This window comes from Lepidochelys kempii, chromosome 11, assembly GCF_965140285.1.
Source record: "Lepidochelys kempii isolate rLepKem1 chromosome 11, rLepKem1.hap1, whole genome shotgun sequence".
Lineage (NCBI taxonomy): Eukaryota > Metazoa > Chordata > Testudines > Cheloniidae > Lepidochelys > Lepidochelys kempii.
In genome coordinates this window covers 57,127,826-57,149,379 of record NC_136390.1, presented here as the reverse complement: position 1 = coordinate 57,149,379, position 21,554 = coordinate 57,127,826, and the positions used below count along the sequence as shown (strand labels likewise).

The window sequence follows — 21,554 nt, the reverse complement described above, 5'->3', positions numbered from 1 at the left end:
AAAATTTGCAAATGGCTTTTCAACATGCATTCCTTGTAACTTTTAATACTAATCAGGACGTTAGAAAGCACCTTCAAGGATGAAGCAAGGTCTGAATGCTCGAAAGGATTTAGGTGTTGTGACACTGAGCATCACAACGCCAAACTTTGAGCACCTGGATGAATCACCGCAATTCGAAGTCTGAATTAGGCACCTAGGCTCCTGCACATGAATAGGGAGAGATAGGCACCTTAGACTGCCATTCACAAAGGCCAGCAGGCTCTGCAGGGAACAGCATAAGCTAGCCAATGGGAAATGCTGACCAGAGGTGTGTGTTCTAAGCCCCACTTCTCACAGAGATAAGCACCTAAAACTAGTCTACAGGGAAGCTCCTATCTCTGTAAGTCAGGAAAACCTCTTGAGTTAGAGCACCTGTGCCATTTTAGCAAGAAAACAGCTGTCAATTTGTCCTGCAGTGGCTCAAGAGCATAAGTACCCAACCTCAGGGGAGACTGTCAAGAAGCAGGGCACAAACCCCACATTAGTTGTGAGTTCTGTAATTAGATTTCACCAGCCAATTATCAAGTGTAAACTCCTCATGTACTATAACAGCCTTAACATGAAGCCACATACAGTCCCCTTGGGTACTCTATTCTGTCTTGCTGACCAGGTAAGTCTACCTTTGCTAGATTGTCCTTTACACCAAGGATCACAGAAATATTAAGGTTGCTCCCAGCCTCAAAGAACCAGTCACTTACCCCCAGACAATTGCACCTTAGATCTCACACCAAAGACAATGCTTGTAGCCAATCCTATAATAAACAATCTAAAGATTTATTGTACAGGAAAAGGAAATGAGAGATCTTTACAAGGCTAAACCAGAAGACATACACATAAATTGAGTTGCAATCTTAAGTTTCAGAAGATAATAGAAGCAAATTCTATACGTCCTTTAGGGCTAATCCAGGCTAAGCACTGGGGTTCTTTTGCTTATGCCTAGAAAGCTTACCCCTCAGAGTCCAGCATAGAGATGCAATTAAACTAACTTCTTGTTAGGAGTTTTTATTCCCTTCCCCACTTGAGCTCTGAGGAATTCACTTGCATAACTCATCTTTATGGGAGAGAAATCAACAAATTATTTCATTGTCTAATGTTCCACAATCGTTCCATCTGGTGTTGATGAGTCTTCCCTGCTGGGCAGGACATGACACCTTCATTGGCCACCAGCATTTCACACTCTCCTGTCTGTTGATTTACACAGTTACAGAAGCTTACACTACAAATGCTCAATTATCATCTTTTAATATGGGATACAGATGTTAAATGAGATTAATGCATGCCGCATCTTACAAGCACTCCATAAAGTCTAAGCACTAAACACATTCTTTTCATTCTAATTCCTATTTTAACAATACTAACAAACAGGTGAGCCAGACTGATTCCAGCTACATATTTGTCAGTATTCAATTGAGGCATGGGGGTCTTGGCATGAGCTGGCACCTGATCTGCCAGCATCATACTGGGGTGAGTAGGGAGGACCACCCTCGTAACATGTAATCCAGTGGTTAGGGTACTCTCCTGGGAGGTGGGAGACCCCCTGCTCCAGTCCCCCCTCCACTTATGGAGGAGAAGCAATTTAAACAAGGATCTGCTACTAGGGTGAGTGCTCTAACCAGTGATCTGTGGGATATTCTGATGTATGGAGTCCCTCCCTCTCTCCTGTTAAAGCTGTTGCACTGTGGATAAATAATGAAAGACCCATTAGACCAGAGGGACTAGATCCTGGGTCTTCCACATCATGGGTGAGTGGTCTAACCACCAGGCTGCAGAGTCACTCAGGCTTCTGCTCTCTAGCCTAAATAATGGAAAGACAATAGAGCGAGAGCACACAAATGCACGCACAAGCATGAGAATGCCTCTAAAGCCTGGTGGTTCAACCATCACCCACACATGTATGTGTACATTTTGTAGCGCTAATTGCATTCTTTGCCAGTTTCCCTCTACAAATATGTATATTTCATGGTACAAAAACAAAGGGATTGCTGTATGTATCGTTTTTGTAAATGAACATCTTTGTCTGCTTTCCCTGTTTTCTTTATCTCAAATCTAAGCAGAGCAATTTTTTGTGAAAGCTGTATACTTTACCTCTTAAAGCTGTGTTCCCAAGATTAGATGAAAGGGAACTCTTAGCGTTTCTGAAAAAATTTTGTTAACATACTCTGACTTTATCCACTTTGAAAGTGTCTTTTTCAATCTCTAACTTGATGAGTTTTCATTTACATCACTCTTAAATATGTAAGAATGGTCAGGGGAATTCCAGTATTTTTAGGTACTAGTCCAAGTGAGCTCAAGCTTTTTCTCAGTCTCATTCTGCCTTGCACAGAGAGAATTACACGTGTCCTGAGCTCCTACATGACTTTTTTGAAATCTTCCATGGTTTAGTTTTCCCTGCCCTCCTTGTGCCCTACTTCTTGTGCACCTGCTTAGAGGGAGTAGGGAAGTGGTACCAAGTGAACACCATTTGATCTCTCCTTCATCCCTGGACCCAAGTTCCAAGGATTCCCAGCACAGTTATGCAGTGCAGTCTTGTTCTCCTGCATAGTTGCATTAGAGACAGACGCAATTGGGCCCTAAACAGATTGCTGACAGAGGAAATTTCGTCTTAACCCAACTGAACTAGTGGTTGGCTTATGCCTGAAAAGCATGAATTTTATATTCCTTTTCTTAAACGCTGTGAAAGCAAGATACACCATATAAGCTTCTAGGGCAGTGGTCACCAGCCTAGAGGATCTCCCAGTCAATGGAGATCTCTGGCAGTGCAGTGTGACTGCCACTAAGGCAGACTCCCCTGCCAACCCCAGCCCCACGCCGCTCCCGAAAGCGGCCAGCACAGCCCTGCGGCCGGGGGGGTTAGGGGGTGCAAGGGTCTCCCTTCGTGCGCTGCTCCTGCCTGCAAGCACCGCCCCCACAGCTCCCTTGGCCGGGAGAGCTGCTGGGGTGGTGCATGCCGAGAGGGGCCCACACATAGAGCCACGTGCCCCCCGCTCCTCCCCAGGGGCCACAGGGGAGTGTTGGCAGAGAGCCTGCCTTAGCCTTGCTGCACCGCCAACTGGGAGCTGCTGGGGGTAAGTGCTGCCCAGCAAGAGGCCACACCGCAACCCCCATCCCTGAGCTCCTTCCCGGAGCCAGGACACCACACCGCTCCTGCACCCCAAATCCCACCCTGAGCCCCCTCCCAGAGCCATCACCCCAAATCCCCTCCTGCACCCCAACACTCTACCCCATCCCAAAGCCAGCAACCCCATAACCCCTTCTGCACCCCAACACTCTGCCCCAGCCCAGAGCCCCCTCCTACACCCAAACTCTCTCCTAGAGCTTGTACCCCTCACCCCCTCCTGCACCCCAACCTTCTGCTCCAGGCTCAGCCCAGAGCCCCCTCCCACACTGCAAACCCTCGGCCCCAGCCCAGAGCCTGCACCCCCTCCTGAACCCCAACCACTTGCCCCAGCCCAGTGAAAGTGAGTGAGGGTGGGGGAGAGCAAGTGACAGAGAGAGGTGGGGATGGAGTGAGTGGGGCTTTGGGGAAGGGACGGGGTAGATCCTGGGTTGCCCTTAGATTCAAAAAGTGATCTTTTTGTAAAAACGTTGGAGACCACTGTTCTAGGGGGATAAACCTATGGCCACTATGCTCTTTACCCAGCTGTTCTTAAGATAACATCAGGAAAAAAGCACTCAAATCTGCACAGCGAAGCATCAGTGTATAGACTCTGCAGAAATGAAGTTCTCACCCTTCATTTTAAAGAAGTATGGTAAGCTGTGCAATAGAATGGTTAGCAGAGTTATTTCCATTATGTCACGGTAGCAATTAGGGGTTATGTAAATAATTTAAAACTGATATTTTTATATATAGAAAGTTAAAATGCCTAAAGCTTCCATTCTTAACAATGGAATTTAATTACTGCCTAGGGCAGGCACAAACTGCAAATTTACCTAAGAACTCTACCAATACATTTACGTTTTGACCTTCAATCCACTGTATATTCCAGTTCTGTGCCTCTCTTGAACGGAGACTACTCATGCCAATTTGTTTGGTGGTTTTGTTATGCAGATCAATGGCAGGCAACCACAGAGCATAGATTTTGATTTGTAGATTTTGTGCTAGAGTCTCTGGTTTTCTGCTGCCTTTGTCACAAAGGGATCACGAAGTCAGCATAACCAGCCTCTCTGGCACAGATCTATACCATCCACTTTGCAATTCCCAGCGAAAGGGACACGTGGAAGATAAGGATGGGGAAAAGGGGCAGGGCTGCAATGCTCCTGCTATCCCCAGCCGCCATAATAGTCCTGTGGGGATGTGAGCGCCTGGATGCAATTTAGAGCAGCCCTGAAGCTGCTCTATGGGTTTGTCGATAGAAGCACTTAGTCAGCAGTAAAGGGTGTAAATCTACCCCTCACTAGCCTGCTTCATCCTAAGTGTCCGTGTGGACCCTGCTACTGTGCATCTACCCCACCTCCAAACAGGAGTAGCCCAAAACCTCTCTCTCTGGGCTTTTTCTCAGAGCCACATTCCAAACACTTCTTGTTCTGGCTGTGTTTGACTTTTGCTGCTTCTCTGTTTTTCCTGACTCTCTCACACACTGACACATCATTCCAATCCCTCTCTCCCCATCCACCTTTTAGTTTATTAGACCACTGTGGAACCCACTTGGGTCACATGATTCAGCTTCTACTGCAGCCTTGCACATGGCTTTGTTTTGGGCAGATGCCTCTGATGTTTCAGCTATCTGGTTCCACAAAGAAACATAATTGTTTCTAATATTTATCCCAAATGAGTGGCAGCTGTTACATCCACCAGTTTCAACGGGGTTTAACCCAACCCAAAACATTAGTTAATCCTGTGAATCTACATTGCAAGTATTGATTTAAACAAAAACAAACTGAAAAAATCTGCAGTGTACCTTCTGTGAAACAATTAGTAACTATTAAGACACACTAGCTTAAAAATACCCAGTTACAAGCTTCTCTTCTAGTTGCCTCAATCCCACATTCATTCATGGATGCCTAGATTTACAGAGCAACAGTGAATACTTCCTGCCTTAGCTTAAACTTAAAACAAAGAGAGTCCTTAGGTTACAAGATTGCCCAGTTGGTCACTCTCCTGTTTGTCCTAGCTATTAAGGAGCAAACAGATGTGCCTTTAGTGGGTGTTCTTTGGTAAGTTGCCTTCAATCAGAGCCTGGAATGAATTCATTTACAATGTGATTCTACACTGAAATGTGACACTGTAAAATTATATTGTGAGGTTCAGTTTTCTCTCAATGCTTGCAGGCCAGACTGGCTCAATTGACTCATAAAATCATATGTTTTCTCATAGTCAACCATGCATACTAAACTTGGGATCTGATAATCAAGCTAGGTTAATTCTCACTTATACAGCATCTTTAGTCAAAGTTTCTACAATGGAAATTTAGCTAAAAGTTCTGTTGATACACAAGTCAGGAAACAACCCAATTTACTCTCACATAGCTGGAAAGAAGAGGAAGAAAGACTAGTGAAAACTGTGGCTGATATTCTGTACCTCTAGGAGATGCAGCACAGAAAACTTTTTACTACTTTTGCATCCTCCCTCTTCAAGCCTCTGAGGACCAGGAGTTAGTCTAAATTACAGTGCCCCTGCCCGACCACTGCAGCATATATTTGCCATTGCAGCAGGGAGAATCCCTCCTCAGACTCTTTGCATTGGCCTACTAAACCCAGGGTTGCGAGTTCAATCCTTGAGGGGGCCATTTAGGGATCTGGGGCAAAAATTGGGGATTGGTCCTGCTTTGAGCAGGGGGTTGGACTAGATGACCTCCTGAGGTCCCTTCCAACCCTGATATTCTATGATTCTTTTCTCCACATCCTTGCACTATGGGGATTCTTCTACTGCATGCTTCCCCCTGTCCTGAAACCCCTGAAAAGCCCTTGCATTCTCCACCAGGATCCATGAATTTGAGTAAGAAGATGGCCTGGGGGAGCATGTACCTCTCCTGATTCCTCCACACAAGAAACAGTATTTACACTCTGTGCTATGGATCCCCTGTGAACACATCCACTACAGCTGTGTTTGTGTAATGAAAATATTGACAATTTAAATTGACAATGTAGGTACCATATTGTAATTCTTAAAAACATTTTTCCAAGTAAGCAACTGAATAATAAACATACTAGGTAGCTAAATCTCTCTGTTGAAGTGATTTTAGTCACTCCATGTATGCTTTTTTAAGAAGAGATCTTTAACCTATAACTATACAACACTGATTATACCATGTAATTACTTGATATAAATTGTAAAATATTGTATTTGGAAATGACTGTCATATCATAAAAATCTGAACAGGGTACTGTGTATGTAGAACTCCAGAATCATGGCTATATTTTTGAGATTAAAATGACACTGTCTAAGACTATTAGCATTCTATGTATATTCACATAGATTTATTTACATTTGATAGTATAATCTAAGGTTTGTAACATTGTATGTTTCTATTATTTGAGAACACATGGGATTTATTTGCTACGAAAACAATGCCTTTTCACTAAAGTACTTGAATGTTTCAAGAAATGGGTACAAATTTATACTCATACTTAATATAGCTTTTGTTTGTACTTTCACAATAAGGCACAGTACCTGATATTTTGTGTAAACATAGGAAAGAATCACTTCTAAGCAGAAGTGTGAAAAAAGTATTGCCAAGATTTCATTCATAACTTTTTTCAAAAAAGAAAAGAATTCTACATGCAAGCATTTTGTGCAAGTTAGCAGCAAGCTGCTGACAAAGACTGCTTTCTTTCCGTGTTCCAGCCCGAAGCATACAGCACCCAGAAGACAAAGACACCCCAGGCTTGTGATTGAGGAATGTCCTTTAATGTATGAAACACTGACAAATGACGTAGTGAAAGGATTGTTAGAAAAGGTATGGCAGTTTTTGAAAAAAAAAATTAACTTCTCTGCTCACAGGATTCTTAACTGTAACATATGTATTTACATTTACAGATGAATTATTTTTCAATTTGCAAATTTTAACCTGGTTTTCTGGCTTATAAAAATTACCAAGGCATTCATTTAAGTAAGAAGGAAGTGTTGCTTTTCCCCCTTCAGCACTTCTTTTTTTGTTTAGCACTCTGTCATGAACCCATTGAACTCAAAAGGAGATTTCCACTGATGTCATTGGGAGCAGGCTCTGACCTTTATTTTGTTGTTTTTCATGGTTTAGGCAACAGTAATCAAACTTTCTGAAGGGATATGCACATATAGTAGCTCCTTCTAGAATTATGTTGTAATATTGTATTAAATTAAAATCTGAAAATGCATATTTACTTGTTCCTTGTTAAATAATATACTCAAATAAAACTGACATCTGTAGATGGATTTTCTAAGCAAGGACAAATAGATTGTCTCATCTCATTCTGTAAATTACAACTGGCATGCAAAAGTGTTGCTTTTATAGAAGTATTTACCTTTGGTTACTTGTACAGTAAATCTTTTCAAAATTAAAGAATATTCAACTTCCACCCTAATAAACTTTGTCTCTCACTTCCTCTTCTAAATTAAGACCTATTGAAACAGGAAAGTTTTGTTATTACAAAAATGATAGTAATATAGTTGTCTAAATTAGTTGCTAAGGAAAGTTTAAAGGAAGAGCATCTTTAAAATATTTTAGGATCACTGAGGTTGTAGCTGAGAGAGTTGTTTAGAGATTTTAAATGGCTGTATTATAAATACTCTGTGAGGTAATCAGAATTTAAAATGAGATACAGTTTCATGTTTATACCAATTTACTTTGGTAAGTCAGATATACATTAATATTAAATACATATATTAAATGATCAATAAACTTAAAATAAGCATTTGTTCAGTCTCGTACAAGGAAATCTGAAGTATAAGCATTAGGGGAAATATTTTTATTAGTCAAAAAATTACCCTTAAATTCAAATCTTTCCAGTATTTTTTAAAATGATTGCATCAATAATCCATGGTTAAACCTTTTAAAAAGTTAAAAATTTAGTAATTTGGAGGGAGAGTGTCTCTTGTCCTTCTAAATCCCTTAGGCACTTTTAAAAATCTCCCCCAACATTGCTTGCTGCCCTCAAGATAATTTTGGTTCTGTTGCAGAATAGATACCATTTTTGATCCCAAATGGCTGCATTTTAGTGGGTTGTGAAGTTCACACACATGTAATAAAAAGTTTGTTATTCTTCTACATGAAAGGCGCTATATACATTTAAGTTAGTATTACTAGCTAGTATTTGAACACATTTCTTGGCCTAATCATAGAAGCTACCCTGTTTGCAGAATGCCTATTGACTTCAGTGCATGGAGAGCTTGCAGAATCAAGTAAACTGATATTTGCCTTAAAATATAGAACATGAGAACTCCACAATCCTTAAGTACATTGCGTCTTGGATATATTTGCTTGCAAATCAGCATCTTCTTTTATGGAATATGTGTGACGTAGAAGTGTCTTATCTTCAATCTGTAAATTCATAAAGTTTCAGAATAACTCTATTTTATACATGCAGGTCAATGAAGCTGCTAAAAGAGGGAAGAAGTTTGTTGGATTTATAACACAGCATTTTCCACAACCTAAATTCTGTAATGGCACAAACACAGATGGAAATGTGGACTCTGAATCAGCACTAAGCATAAGGAGTAGAGAGCACAGGAAATACAATTATGATGAAAACTATAAAAACTGGAATGAAGGGACTTTGAGTGGTCAGTCATCTGAGAGTGGAATAGAGGAAGAAATTCAGCCAGAAAGGGGACAGTTACAGGATGCTGATTTCCAATTTGGAAAAGAAGGCAGCCCCAGACCTACTAAACCAAGGAAAGGAGAAGGTAAAAAAACACTATGTGTCTATTGCAGTAGCGGGATAATTACATTGAGTTATAGCAAAAAAGGATAACAAAAATGTAAAGCAAAACTTATTACAGTATATTCTAGCTTATAAAATATAGGTTTTAAAGATCTCTAAGTTTAAATACATATTCATTTTTAGAGCAGCTTGACAAATAGAAAACAATACTAATTCTGTCTTCTGTAGTATGTATCCAATATTATGTAGAAATTACCTCTCTCTTCTCATATCTCCCCTGTTTTAAGTGAACTGTTAAAACTTTAGACTGTTAAAGCATAGACAGTAAAAGCTCAATGTTTTTAATATTGCAAGCAAATAACTTTGTATGACAAGTGTGTGCATAAGTGAACACAACTGTGTGTGCCTGAAAAATAGTGTCCTATCATCAAAGGATGAAATTGTGTTACAAGATTTGTTACCCTTATTAATCAGCAAGAAACTTTTAATAGGCCCCTAAGATTACACCACAATTACTCAAACTCCCTAACTTGAATTCAATTTAAGACAAAAGGGACCTATTAGGTGCTAGGGGATATAATTCAAACATACTCCTCTCCAGCCCATGTAATGCATAGCAGACTAATCTATTCTTAATGGACTGATTTTGGTAACATACCTTCAAGAGATACCCTCAGAGAACTCAAATTAGTGCAACAGTGAAATCAAAGAGGATAACAGATAAAGAATTTATTTACATTAGAGGAAACATGCATGAAAAGTGGAGTATAAGAAAACTCATTGGTGAACATTTTTGTTAATATGGCAGAAAGCTTAGTTACAAAAGGAAGATGTAAAGATATTAAAATATATAACCCATTCTGTTTGAGATGTCATCTTCTAGAACACTGTGACTCTGGATGTCAGGCAACTTTACTTTGGCGATTCATTAAGTGTTCATTAAGAAAGAAAATGTGTTCTTCTTTAAGTTAGCTGACGCATGGTAACTAACATGAATAAAATCCTAGTGAAGGCAAGGCAGCTCCTAATTTTCACACATGAACAAGTCGTGGTAAAGCTATGAAGGAATCCAGAGTTTACGTCAACCTGATAACTCATATTACAATTACAAACTGCCATGTCTTCATGAGGACCTCATGTTAGTTACCATGCAATATCTAACACAAGTTAAGAACAGACCTTTTTTCTACTGAGATGCGCCCTTTGTGGGAAACAGAGAGAGGAACACATGGGTTTCCCTATTAGGTCTTTTTAGTCCGTTCATCCTTCCTTCCTTTCTGAGGTGAAGGCTATCAACCTTACCCACCTGCTACCTAATAGATGGGTTTTTAAATGACTGTTTAGCATAGTGAATTCTTCCATTATGTACCAGACACATTCTAATTAAATTCAATGGCAGTTTTTCTACCTTCCTGCCAGGAAACAAGTACCCTCCTTCATTTGAGGACTGTAAAGAAAACCAATTATTATTTATTATTATTATTATTATTTTATTATTAATACCTGAATTCAAGTGGTTCTTGTGCAATGTGCTGAGCCTTTATAACATAACCAGTTAAAGCATAACTCTTTCCTCCCAAAGTGAAAGCCAGGTTTCATTAGTCTCAAAGATTAGTGGAATATAAATATTAAACTTGGAACAAAAAAGTGAGAAATCTTAGTCTGTCACAGCACTCTATACATGGATATTTTTATAACCAGTTTATCAACCAAGACATTTCTTCAATGCAAACATTTTATGGAAATCTTAAAAGATTTCTATCCTGGATTTGTCTTACTTTTCTTCAGCTGTTAGTCACATGTTCATAGAAGTTATTAGCATTTCTAAGATAATAACTTGGAAATGTAACATCCACTCTTTTTGAACACTGCATATCACCCTTATTTCCTTTAAAAAGTTACAAGCATACAGTTTGAAAAAAATTCAATTAACTGCATGCCATTCTGCATGCAGATTTGCATCCTATTTTGATATGCCATGTTCATCTCAATCCTTGTGCAGGAGATACAAAATAAAATGACATGTCAGAGCCAAATTTAAGGAACCATCAGATGTTCAAGGTTTGAATATCTAGTTCTGAGTATATTACTACTGGTATGTAATAAGTCTGGTAGACATGAACATTTGCACAAAATGATAATTGCATTAAGATTTTGTACTTCCTATTAACAAATATGAAAGCATGAAGCAAAAACATTAACTGTGTTAAATTGTATCACTTAACAGTACCGGTACAGATAAAGCAGTATAAGCCCCTGGTATGGATGCAGTTATACTGGTATAAAGGCGGTTATACTGTACAGGAACAATACCATTATAAACACCTTTATACAGCTATAACTGCATCCACGCTAGAGGGGTTGTACTCGTGTTATATCAGTAAATCTATCTGTCTTCTCACAGCCTAACCAACATGGTTATACTAGTAAAAAACTTTGTGTAAACCAGGCCTTAAATGATCTGGTCAGTTGGACCATCTAAAATTGAGTGTGAAAACAAACTATTTTTATGGATGCACGTGTTGTGTGTTAACACAATACTACAAGTAAGGGTCAACTCACCAATGGGCCCCTCCATCAAGGCTAGATATGGCATAGCAGACTCTTCTCCTCTGGGATCCCCTGTTGATGACCACTCCAGCCCTACAGTGGTTTGCCTTGTCTCATGAATCAGCCCTCTAGCCAGGTCACATTTAATCACACCCCATCTGAGATAATAGATAGTCCAACAAAACCAATGTCCGATCCCTCCATCCAATCCACCACACACAATTCTGAGCCCAGTGGTCTGTACACTCTTTTCTCAGGGCTTCTAGTAGTCTATATTCCCTTCTCACGGGCTTCACACCACCTTGCCAGTGGCTGGAAGGAGAACCCTAGCCTGCCCTCTACACTGCGTTCCAGTCCAGGGTCTCTAAGACAGGCAATCAAGGTTCACTCCACCAGACTGCCTGCTGCAACCTCCCTTGACTTCTCAGGCCAGATCCACAGAGATACTTAGGTGGCAAGTCCCATTTTTTGGCACCACTATGATCCATGACACACACACCCCACTACCTTACCCCATATGTTCCTAAACTCACTCAGCACCTACATTTTTGCAGTAAAAGTTCTCTAGCTGCCTACGTTTCTGCCTCTGGTCTCACTCTAGGCACCAGGAGGCCTCTCTCCCACCTAAATCTCAGAGCAATCCACAAACCAGGAGAAGATAGGTGTGCCTCCGCCTAACTCACGTGTAGGGCCCAATCCAATAGGCATAGTCAGAGACCACCTAAGTCCACACAAGACAGTGCCAGGGAGTGAGAGGGACAAGGAGGAGCTCCCTTATTATTTTTAGCCCCTTGGTTAGGGTACTCGCTGGAATGTGGGAGACCCCACTTTCAAGTGCCTGCCTCTGCCAGATGAGGAGAAGGGATCTGAACAGGAATCTGCCACTTCTCAGGTGCGTGCTCTATCCATTGGGCAGTAGCGATTCTTACTCTCACTCTCATCCCAGTTGATTGTTATGCACTTGTTTAAGTAAAGTTCAGCAACTTCAATGGGAGATCCACATCAGAATATCCTGTAGCCCAATGGTTAGAGCACTCACTGACGAGGTAGCAGGTTCCTGTTCAGATCCCTTCTCATCAGGCAGAGGGGGAACTTGAACAGTGTTGGAAGGTCCTCCCTTATTCCAGATAAGTACTCTAACCACTGGGCTCAGCATTATAAGAGAGCACGTCCCTATTGTTTTGTGTGCAGGTAGGCAGACTTTGAACATGCCTATCAGATTGGGTATGGTAGGAGAATTAGGTGGAAGAACACCCATCTTCCCCTAGTTTGTGGATTGCAAGCAGAGATAGGTGCCTAAATCCAGGCTGTAGGGAGATCCTATCCCTGCAAGATGGATAGGGCTTAGGACACACCCCTCTCATCAGCATCTCCCATTTGCTAATTTAAGTGGCTACCTACCTAACCTGTGGCTTTTGTAGATTGTACTCTAAGGTGCCTCTCTCTATAGGGAGCTTAGGCACCTACCTCAGGTTTAATGGATCATGGTGCTGTTCTTGAGGCTTTCTACACACCTAAAAGTTAGGTCATGCTGCACTGAGCATCACAACACCTATATCCTTTTGTGGATGTAGGCCCTTCCTACCAAATATTTTTTGAGACTTTCTGCTCACCCTGCAAAAGGCATCCTGTTCTCTGCAGATCTCATGATTCCCTTCTCCCAAAAGAGCAACCATAGTTTCTTCCCTACAGCCTTTTCTGCTCTAAACTTGGTCTGTTTATAGCACCATCCAGCCCTTTCCCAGCTGCATTTCATCTTTAATCACACCTGGCCCATCCTCCGTATGCAACCAGATGGATTAATTGGCCTCTTGGACCACATTAACCCTTTCAGAGTCATTATGGGGTACATACCCCATCACAGTAAACTATGCATATTCAACCAACTTCTAAAATGTAAATTCTTGCTTGAATTGTCATTTCTATTTTGGCTGCTGTCCATCACTTCCCTGGAAAAGCTAGATTGCAGATGTTTTAAAAGGAAGTGACTTTACTAGCTGTTGCTAGTAAAATGTTCTTCCTTATAAATAGATGGAAAATACTGGAATTGCTTTTTACCATTTTGAAAAGGACAAGGTTTCACCTTTCAAAAAGCTGTATGTATTTTTAAAGGATAATGTTGGAATATAAGAAAAGGAGTACTTGTGGCACCTTAGAGACTAACAAATTTATTTGAGCATAAGTTTTCATGATGCATCAGATGAAGTGAGCTGTAGCTCACGAAACCTTATGCTCAAATAAATTTGTTAGTCTCCAAGTGCCACAAGTACTCCTTTTCTTTTTGCGAATACAGACTAACATGGCTGCTACTCTGAAACCATTGGAATATAAAGATTCTGTATAAAATAAACTACATAAATAATGAAACAGTATCATTAAATAGTACAGATGAAACAAAAGGGCTTTAAACAGTGGAACTTTAATTATCTAGCTCTGATAGAAATATCCAAATGTTCCAAGAATCAGATAATACTGAACATACAGTTCACTTAGCTGTGGAGGAGCCTGGCAATTATCTTTCTTCTCTGCACAGCTTTCAATAACATCAGACTTCTGAGTCTTTTAAATAATACAGATATTCAGTATTGTTCAGTTACTTCAGTTTTCTCCATTCTGGTTCCTGACCTACCCCAAGGCTGAAGAAGAGACATGTAGGGACAGGAGTGAGGGTGGACACTGAGGGTGAAATCCTGGGCCCATTGAAGTCTATGACAAAATGCCCCTGAAGAGCAGAGCCACTTGAGTGAGCTGTGCAAGGAGAGGTCAGGCTCCCTGCATCAGAAAAAACACAGGAAAGGACCAAAAGGCATGCTACAGTGCTCAGACTGTGCCTAGATTTGCTGAAGGCAGTCGGGTCCACACGCAGACACCTTTCAAGCTTAGTCCCAGAAAAAATTCCCCACATATCCCTCATCCCACCCAGGAATATATCCTCTATATAAGTTCCATTTCTAACTCTGAGGCAGTCATGAAATAGTAAATCTTAAGCCTGTCAATGGTCCAGAGTTGACAAATTGCCTAGACTTCACGTCAGACTGGTCATTTTGGATGTGGGGGGAGGAAACATTTCTCTGGTGGGTTTGTTTTTTAGATGGTGCTGCTTAAAGTTGCTCAGGGGTTTGAAATAGTAGTAGTCCCAGGGATTTGATTTGCTGATAAATTAGTCCAAGGTGTGCACAAAAAAATGCAGTTTATTCCATGGCTTTGCCCATAAATATACGAGCATGTGTGTATATGTAATTATATACCTATGTAGTAAACATTTGTTTAGCTAAAGCCTTATATAACCAGTCACTGCAGTGTTCTTTAAGAGGTTTGGATTTGTGGAATTAATTCATCTGGAACTCCATTTACTGGTTGTTATATTTGTTTAGTATAATAGCATTATTTTAATGCTTAGATATAGAAAATAAGTGAGATTCATGTTTTTTCAGTAGATTCCCTAAAAAATTTAATGATTTTAATGGGTTAAAGGAATACCATCAACTCACGATCTAGTCAGTTAAAAAAAAAGTTAAAAGTAGTTTCAAGCACTACACCTTCCCCTGAATCACCCTGACAATTCTTGTGGTTTTATAATTACATTTTTCTGGGGTTTTTTCCAAGTTTTTTCCCTGCCATGTTGCTGTGTGAAAAGATCCACATAATCAAAGAAAACTGACTGATTGACAGGGAAACCACAAAAATTATATACAGAGTGCTCTCATTGTATAGAAAAGTTGAAAGTAGAGAAAAATAATTTGTCAAATAATAATCTTAATGGTTATTTGTAATAAAAATAGCAAATAATATTCAGACAGAAGTGTAATTTTTAAGTTGATTGTATTCCTTTAAGACATTACTTTTTCTGATCTTTTTCTATTCTTATATTTTCACTCAGATAATAAATTATATACAGTCTTCAATGTTTTTGATGATGACTCAACCTGCTGGACCTATTATGAGGGCATTTTGTCTATGAAAGTAACAAGAAAAGGGGCAGTCATTAGTACTCTGGATGCAGACTGGCTAGAACTAACCGCATTTTATTATAAACAAGGATTGTCATTAATTGATTCTTTTGTATACTGGGAAACTTCTAAAGGTAAGTAAGTGTATTTTTCATGAGATTTTAAACCGTGCAAAACATAGGTCAGATTTTGCTTCTCAATATAGAGGAGCAAATCTGATATCCCTGTTTGTAAAAATGATGGGTACTATGGTAATTTTTGTTGTTGCAACTTCACAGAACGAGACCTGATTTAAAGAGGAAAAACTTTCACTGTTTCCTTGACAGTCATATCTTAAAATAATTGAAATTTCTCTTTTGTTTTACCCAGCTCAAAGTTTTCCAAAGGGAAAAAATATTATTTTTAATAATAAAGTATTAATTAGAGCATCCCTTACTGCTAATGCTATTTTATTCAAATACTTATTGCTAATAATAATTACATATAGTAACAAAATATTAGGCATAATATTCTCAGAATGCGTATCAACTGGTATTCATAGAAGGCCTAGTCCTGCGATTTGTTGAGTCCTTCCAGTGAAATTCCGAGTACCCTCAATTCCCATTGAGTATACAGTGTTATAAATACACTATAAGATAAATACTAAAGACCTGTTCCTGCAGTCTTTATTCCAGCATGATGCATTCTGAAATCAATGAGAGTGTTTTGTGTGTGTTAGGATGGAAGGATTAGACCCGTAGGGTGAAATCCTGGCCTCAGTGAAATCAATGAGAGTTTTACCCACTGACTTCACTGGGGCCAGGATTTTACCCCTAGTGTTTTCTGATAGTATCTGTTAACAAAACTGCTATGACCAAATTGCTTATACTTTCATTGCTTATGTACGCCAACAGGGTCCACTTGACCAGTTAGTGAACAACATGCTGGTGCGTGCTAGAATTCATACCCCAGCTGGTGCACACTAATGCCCTTAAATTTTTCTCCTTGGCTATTGAGTCTTTTTTTTATCTTTTTCACTGACTACCACAGTGTACTCCGCACTTACTAAAATAAATTGTAGTAATTAGAGATGGCCCTAAACCAAACCTTGCATCTGAACACCCATGAACTCTGGGGAAGTTTGGAATCTGTTCTAGAGCCAGAGTTTTTGTCTTTGGCTTATCTCCAGTAGTGATCCCCTCTTTTGTAAATGTTGTGATAAGGCAAATGTCATTTCTGATCATTCCAAATGATTAATGTACAAAGCGTCACATCACCTGCAACCGGTCAGGTGCTTGTTTTGGATAGTCACTGACAATAGCCACATTATATTTAAACACAACACCATACATTGTAGAAGTTAACATTTAATCCTTTAATCATTTATTATCCAGTCAGTAAAGTATGACATATAGGTCACTCTAATTACACAGCTAGCTCCTCAAACAATTATTTAAGGACCGCGTTTCTATTAATCATTTAAGTAACAAAATTTGGATGTGATTGGGTATTATGTTGGTTTATAGTTTCAGCGCTCTTTAAAAGACAAGCCCAGACCTTCACACCAGCCTGAAGTTCCATTTATTTCAGTCACTTGGCAAGAGAGGGGGTTATTTCTTCTTTTTTCCAATAGTAGTTAGCCATAGGGTTTGTTGTTGTGGAGGTTTGTTTTTTGTTTGTTTTAAAAGAAGCAAGATTTTACCAATGGCTCTATTACAGGGGTTGGGTTGGGACCCCAAAGTGGGTCATGACCCCATTTTAATGGGGTCGCCAAGGCTGGTGTTGGCCTTGGGCCCCAGCAAGTCTGAAGCCCAAGCCGAAGCCCCACCACCTGGGACTGAAGCTGAAGCCCAAGTCCCCCTGCCTAGGGCTAAGGTTACATGCCCCCTGCCCAAGGCAGAAGCCACCGGGCTTCAGCTTTGGCCCCCCCCACCGCGCCTGAGGTGGCAGGACTCGGGCAGCGGGGCTCAGGCGGGCTCGGTCTTTGGTCCCCCCTCCTACGGTCGTGTAGAAATTTTTGTTGTCAGAAAGGGGTCAGAGTGCAATGAAGTTTGAGAACCGCTACTCTATTAGTTAGACTTCAGGACAGAAACCAATAAACCTGGCTTCTGTTCTCAGCTTTGTCACAGAATTGCTGTATTACCTGGGGCAAGTCATTTAGTACCTCTGGGACTGTAAGCTCTTTGGGGCAGGGACTGGTTCTTACTAAATGTTTGTAGAGTACTTAGCACACTGTGCCCTAACCTCATTTGATGCTTTTAGCAGGGTCTTTCTTGAACTGGCAATGGACCCTGCCAGTGCCTCAATTTCCCCTTCTTTGCATTCTCAGAAAGTGCCCCTACCCTCTTATGCAAATCAAATACCATCTCTTCTTGGAGTCTGGTTTATTAAAATCACTCAGTTCCAATATCAACTTAAATCAAAACAAGTCTTTCCCCCTCTCCAGTTTCTTCAACCCTTTGCTGGGCTCAACAATTCTTTCCACTTCCTGCTGCTTGTTTCCTCAAGCCTCTTCCTCTTAAGGTTTCTGTCCTGCCCCTCACTGAAGGTGGCTCCAGTCAGACCTTTTAATCTGGCTGCTGTAGAGAGCTTCTTTCCTGTTCCTCTATATCACTCAGTGCTCTCTGGATCCCCACAAGGAGCCTCCCAATTTCCTGCAAGTCTTTCTCCTTGGCTGTACTGAGGCTTCAGCGTCCAGCTTGCATGGGTGCACATGCACTTGCTTGTTTGCTCTCTGTTCTTTACATTCCTCTGGGCAGAGGAGCTCTACCAGGCCCACTCTGAGCTTATCTAGAGAGACTTCCCCATGCTCTTTCCTAGCCTCTGATCTAACACTACTTTGACAGAGCAAGCTCCTTCTTTTAGGAAGTCCTGTCCCTTGGCATCATGTGATGCCTGGTTACCTACCACCCAGCACCAGATGATAAGGCACAGGTAGGGTTGAGTCCAAATCCCTTGAAGAGTCAGCCCACCCTGTGACAGACCCTCTGAGCTCTACTGTACTACAAATGATACCTTCAAAAGCTGTTTCTTACTAGAAAGTCTGTGGCTTCAGTATTAGACTACTGTACTATTTAAGGTATGATTAATATTTTAATTAAGATAGAATTATTATTAATATTTGTTAACTATTTTTCAACTGAATATGATGTGAGAAACAGGAAATTATCTTACTGGATTGCAAAACAAAATAATTTATGTAGCAATTTCTTTTGCAAGTATTTGAAACTGAACCTTACATACCAAATGTAAATTTTTAGTCAAAATTAATTAATACATTGCTGTCTTCCTTACCTAATATTAGTTGATTTAAGATTAGAATATAATGCAAAGAAGAGAATATTTTATAGCAATACTCTGTTAGGTGAACAGACTTGAACTGCTTGACCTATTTATCTCCTTGAATTTTACTCTTAAGTTATTTTGTGCTGAATGAAGAGTTTAAGTTCCTCTAAAGTGGTATTTTGTCTGTTGCCCAAGTTTTGTTGTTTTTCGGTTGTCCTAGATTCTAAATGGTCAGTGTTCTTTTAGAATTGTTTATGGCAGTTGTGTATGAATGAATGGAGCACAGGACTTTAATTCAGAAAAGCTGCTTTGTAAAAGTTCATTGAAGTGTTTCTTCACAGACTCTCACAAACAGTTTGTGCAAGACTCAAACTCATTCTGTGTAAATTAATCAAGTATATTAAGAGTGCTAGCTAAATAATATATTTTAAGGTAACTTTTTATGAGTCATTTAGTATCTACCTGTTCCCTGACAGTTCTATCCCCACTGTACCAATCAATTTTTCTGTTTATATGGCAATTAACTTTTGCTGTGCATCACTCAATCTCTGTAAATCATGAGGCCACAGTTCTAAGCCAAATTCATTCAGTGCATGTGTGTGTTTGAGAAAAGGCTGTCATTCTTCAGTTTGCAGACAAAAAGGTATCCCAGAGTTACTAGAGAATTATTTTAAAAGGCCTAGAATATAAAAGTGAGGAAGCCTGTTATTTGTGACTTTCATCAGACAACATGATTAAGAGGAGGTGCTCCAAAAACTCTCTCTTTTCCCTCCCCCTTAAGCAATAATTCCTGCAACAACTTAACTTGCTTCTCTTTGCCTGATCTGATTGATCCTCCCACCTCACAGGGTCCTAGAACCCAGGCTCCAGCCTGTCGCAATTAAAGAGCCCTGTAGCCTGAGCCCAAGTCAGCTGGCACAGGACAGCTGCAGGTTTTTAATTACAGTGTAGACATATGCTTTGACTTCAGTGGGAGTGGAATCATGCCCTTAGACTTTAGTAGATTTCTCCCAGTGCTGGAAATAGAGGGGACAATACCTGTTCTAATTCATTGAGGAAAACTGCTTTAAACCAAAATTAACCTCCGCAACTGTTGTCCAACAGAAGTTCCACAGGCCTCCTATTCTCCACAAGTCTTTACCATTTTGTTCTTACGAAGAACTCTCCCATTGTTAACACCTGGGGAACATCTTACTTCGGCATTCCATGCTGCCTCCTTTGAACAACGGGTGCCTCTGATTCTGCCCAGCCTGATTGTTATATATTGCAGTGGAGATCTTGGGAGTAACAATGCTGGATTAAAATGTATACGTTTAAAGAGACAATCTAACGTGTGGGTGGGCTTTTCTCCTTCTCAAGTGTCTGTAACCTGGGAAAGAGTTTACAAAGAGACTAGAGCTGAATTTAGCTACTGGATTCTTTCTTGCCTGGTTTGTTTGTTCTTGACGTCAACCTAAAAGAGTTTATATAATCAGTTGAATATTTGGGCCTCCCAGAGAGCTGAAATCTAACACCTTTCTGAACAAAAATAAATAGATAAAATGGAATTTAAACAATGAGTGCCTCCCACCACCTTGTCTACTTTGTTCGTGTGTTGCATCCTTTATCCTCGCTTTTTTTTTTTTTAACAGGTGTTGCGTTCTTTTTAGCAGGAGTTGTCTTCCTATTTGTCTGTACATCACCTAGTACATTTTAGGCTTTATTACAATATGAATAAGTAACACCACATGTAGCCCAAACAGCTGCAGAAATGGTCATTTGGCTCAGGCCCTATGGAATTTTAAAAAAGAGCATTTTAGCAAAGAAAACAGAAGTATTTCCAGAAGCTATCAGAACAAAACTTGGCAGTATTCTGTTTATTTGAGTGGTTGAACTAGTTCCTATTTTAATGCAAGAGAAAATATAATGAATATCGAGCCACAACAGAGTTCACTATTTCTAACGCAGAAAAAGCTGTCGTGGCAACATTTTATTTGCTCTTCTGTTTGTACAACTATCTATGAGATATTTTAAAAAATATTATACTCTAGAATTTGTTTTGGGTACTAGCATTCAAAATGGTAAATTACTATCATAGACTAGACGGACAAAAAGTCCAAATGCATTCCTACTGAAACTCCACTGAAGTTGATAGAGTTTCACAAGGGAGGAATTTGTCACTAAATATTTTGTGAATGTTATAAACAGATACTGGAATTTTTAAAAATATCTCAGCAGAGAGGTGACTTTTATTTCAATAATTTTGTAAAATATAGAAGACCTATCTGACAACATTGAAATATTAAATGTTAAAATATTTCCTAATTTTGACTGTCTATTTCAAGCACCTACCTAAAACCTGAAGAGAAGATCTGCAGTTAATGAATTTATAGAATTGAACTATTTGCAAACCCTAATAAAGTGTGTGCGGGTGTATTGTGTACACACTCAATCACATACATATATACACACACACATTTACACACTCAGCCACATTGTGTGCGCGCGTGTGTGTGTGTGAAAATTAAACATTACACATTCTATTTCAATACATGCATGATAGGTATATTTGCCTGTAAATATGTAATTTAAAATACACATATCTCCAAAAACAGGTAAGATTTACTGCAAATGCAGACCCAAAAAGAAGTAAGATTATTGTGACTCTTTTAATACTTAGCATTGATTAGGAAATTGATGTTTGAGATGGTCAAATTCATACTATATTTAGAAAATTTATGTCCATCTGGTAAAATTCCAAGTCAGACCAACTGTGGAATTCTTTCAGTTATTCTCCAAACAAAATTACAGTATCACAGTATTTGTGCATAACCATAAGTTATGTCACAGAGACAATCTTCTCTGTACATTCATGGTATGTTGGAGAAGATTTAAAATATTGAAGAGTATTTCTATTTTCTGTTTAAATTTAGTTTAATTTTTTTTAGTTTTTAAGATTCTCGGCTATTGAGG

At 39.7% G+C, this 21,554-nt stretch overlaps 1 protein-coding gene across 2 annotated transcripts in view; it reads left to right on the top strand.

Moving 5' to 3' along the window:
* The window catches only part of RFTN2 (raftlin family member 2), a 53,177-nt gene that overhangs the window by 6,901 nt on the left and 24,722 nt on the right, over positions 1 to 21,554 (top strand). For both annotated transcript variants that reach the window (XM_078848009.1, XM_073306313.1), the window contains exons 4-6: positions 6,824 to 6,935; positions 8,542 to 8,860; positions 15,269 to 15,472. In XM_078848009.1, the coding sequence (XP_078704135.1) occupies positions 6,824 to 6,935; positions 8,542 to 8,860; positions 15,269 to 15,472 (635 nt within the window). The remainder of the gene's footprint in view (positions 1 to 6,823; positions 6,936 to 8,541; positions 8,861 to 15,268; positions 15,473 to 21,554) is intronic.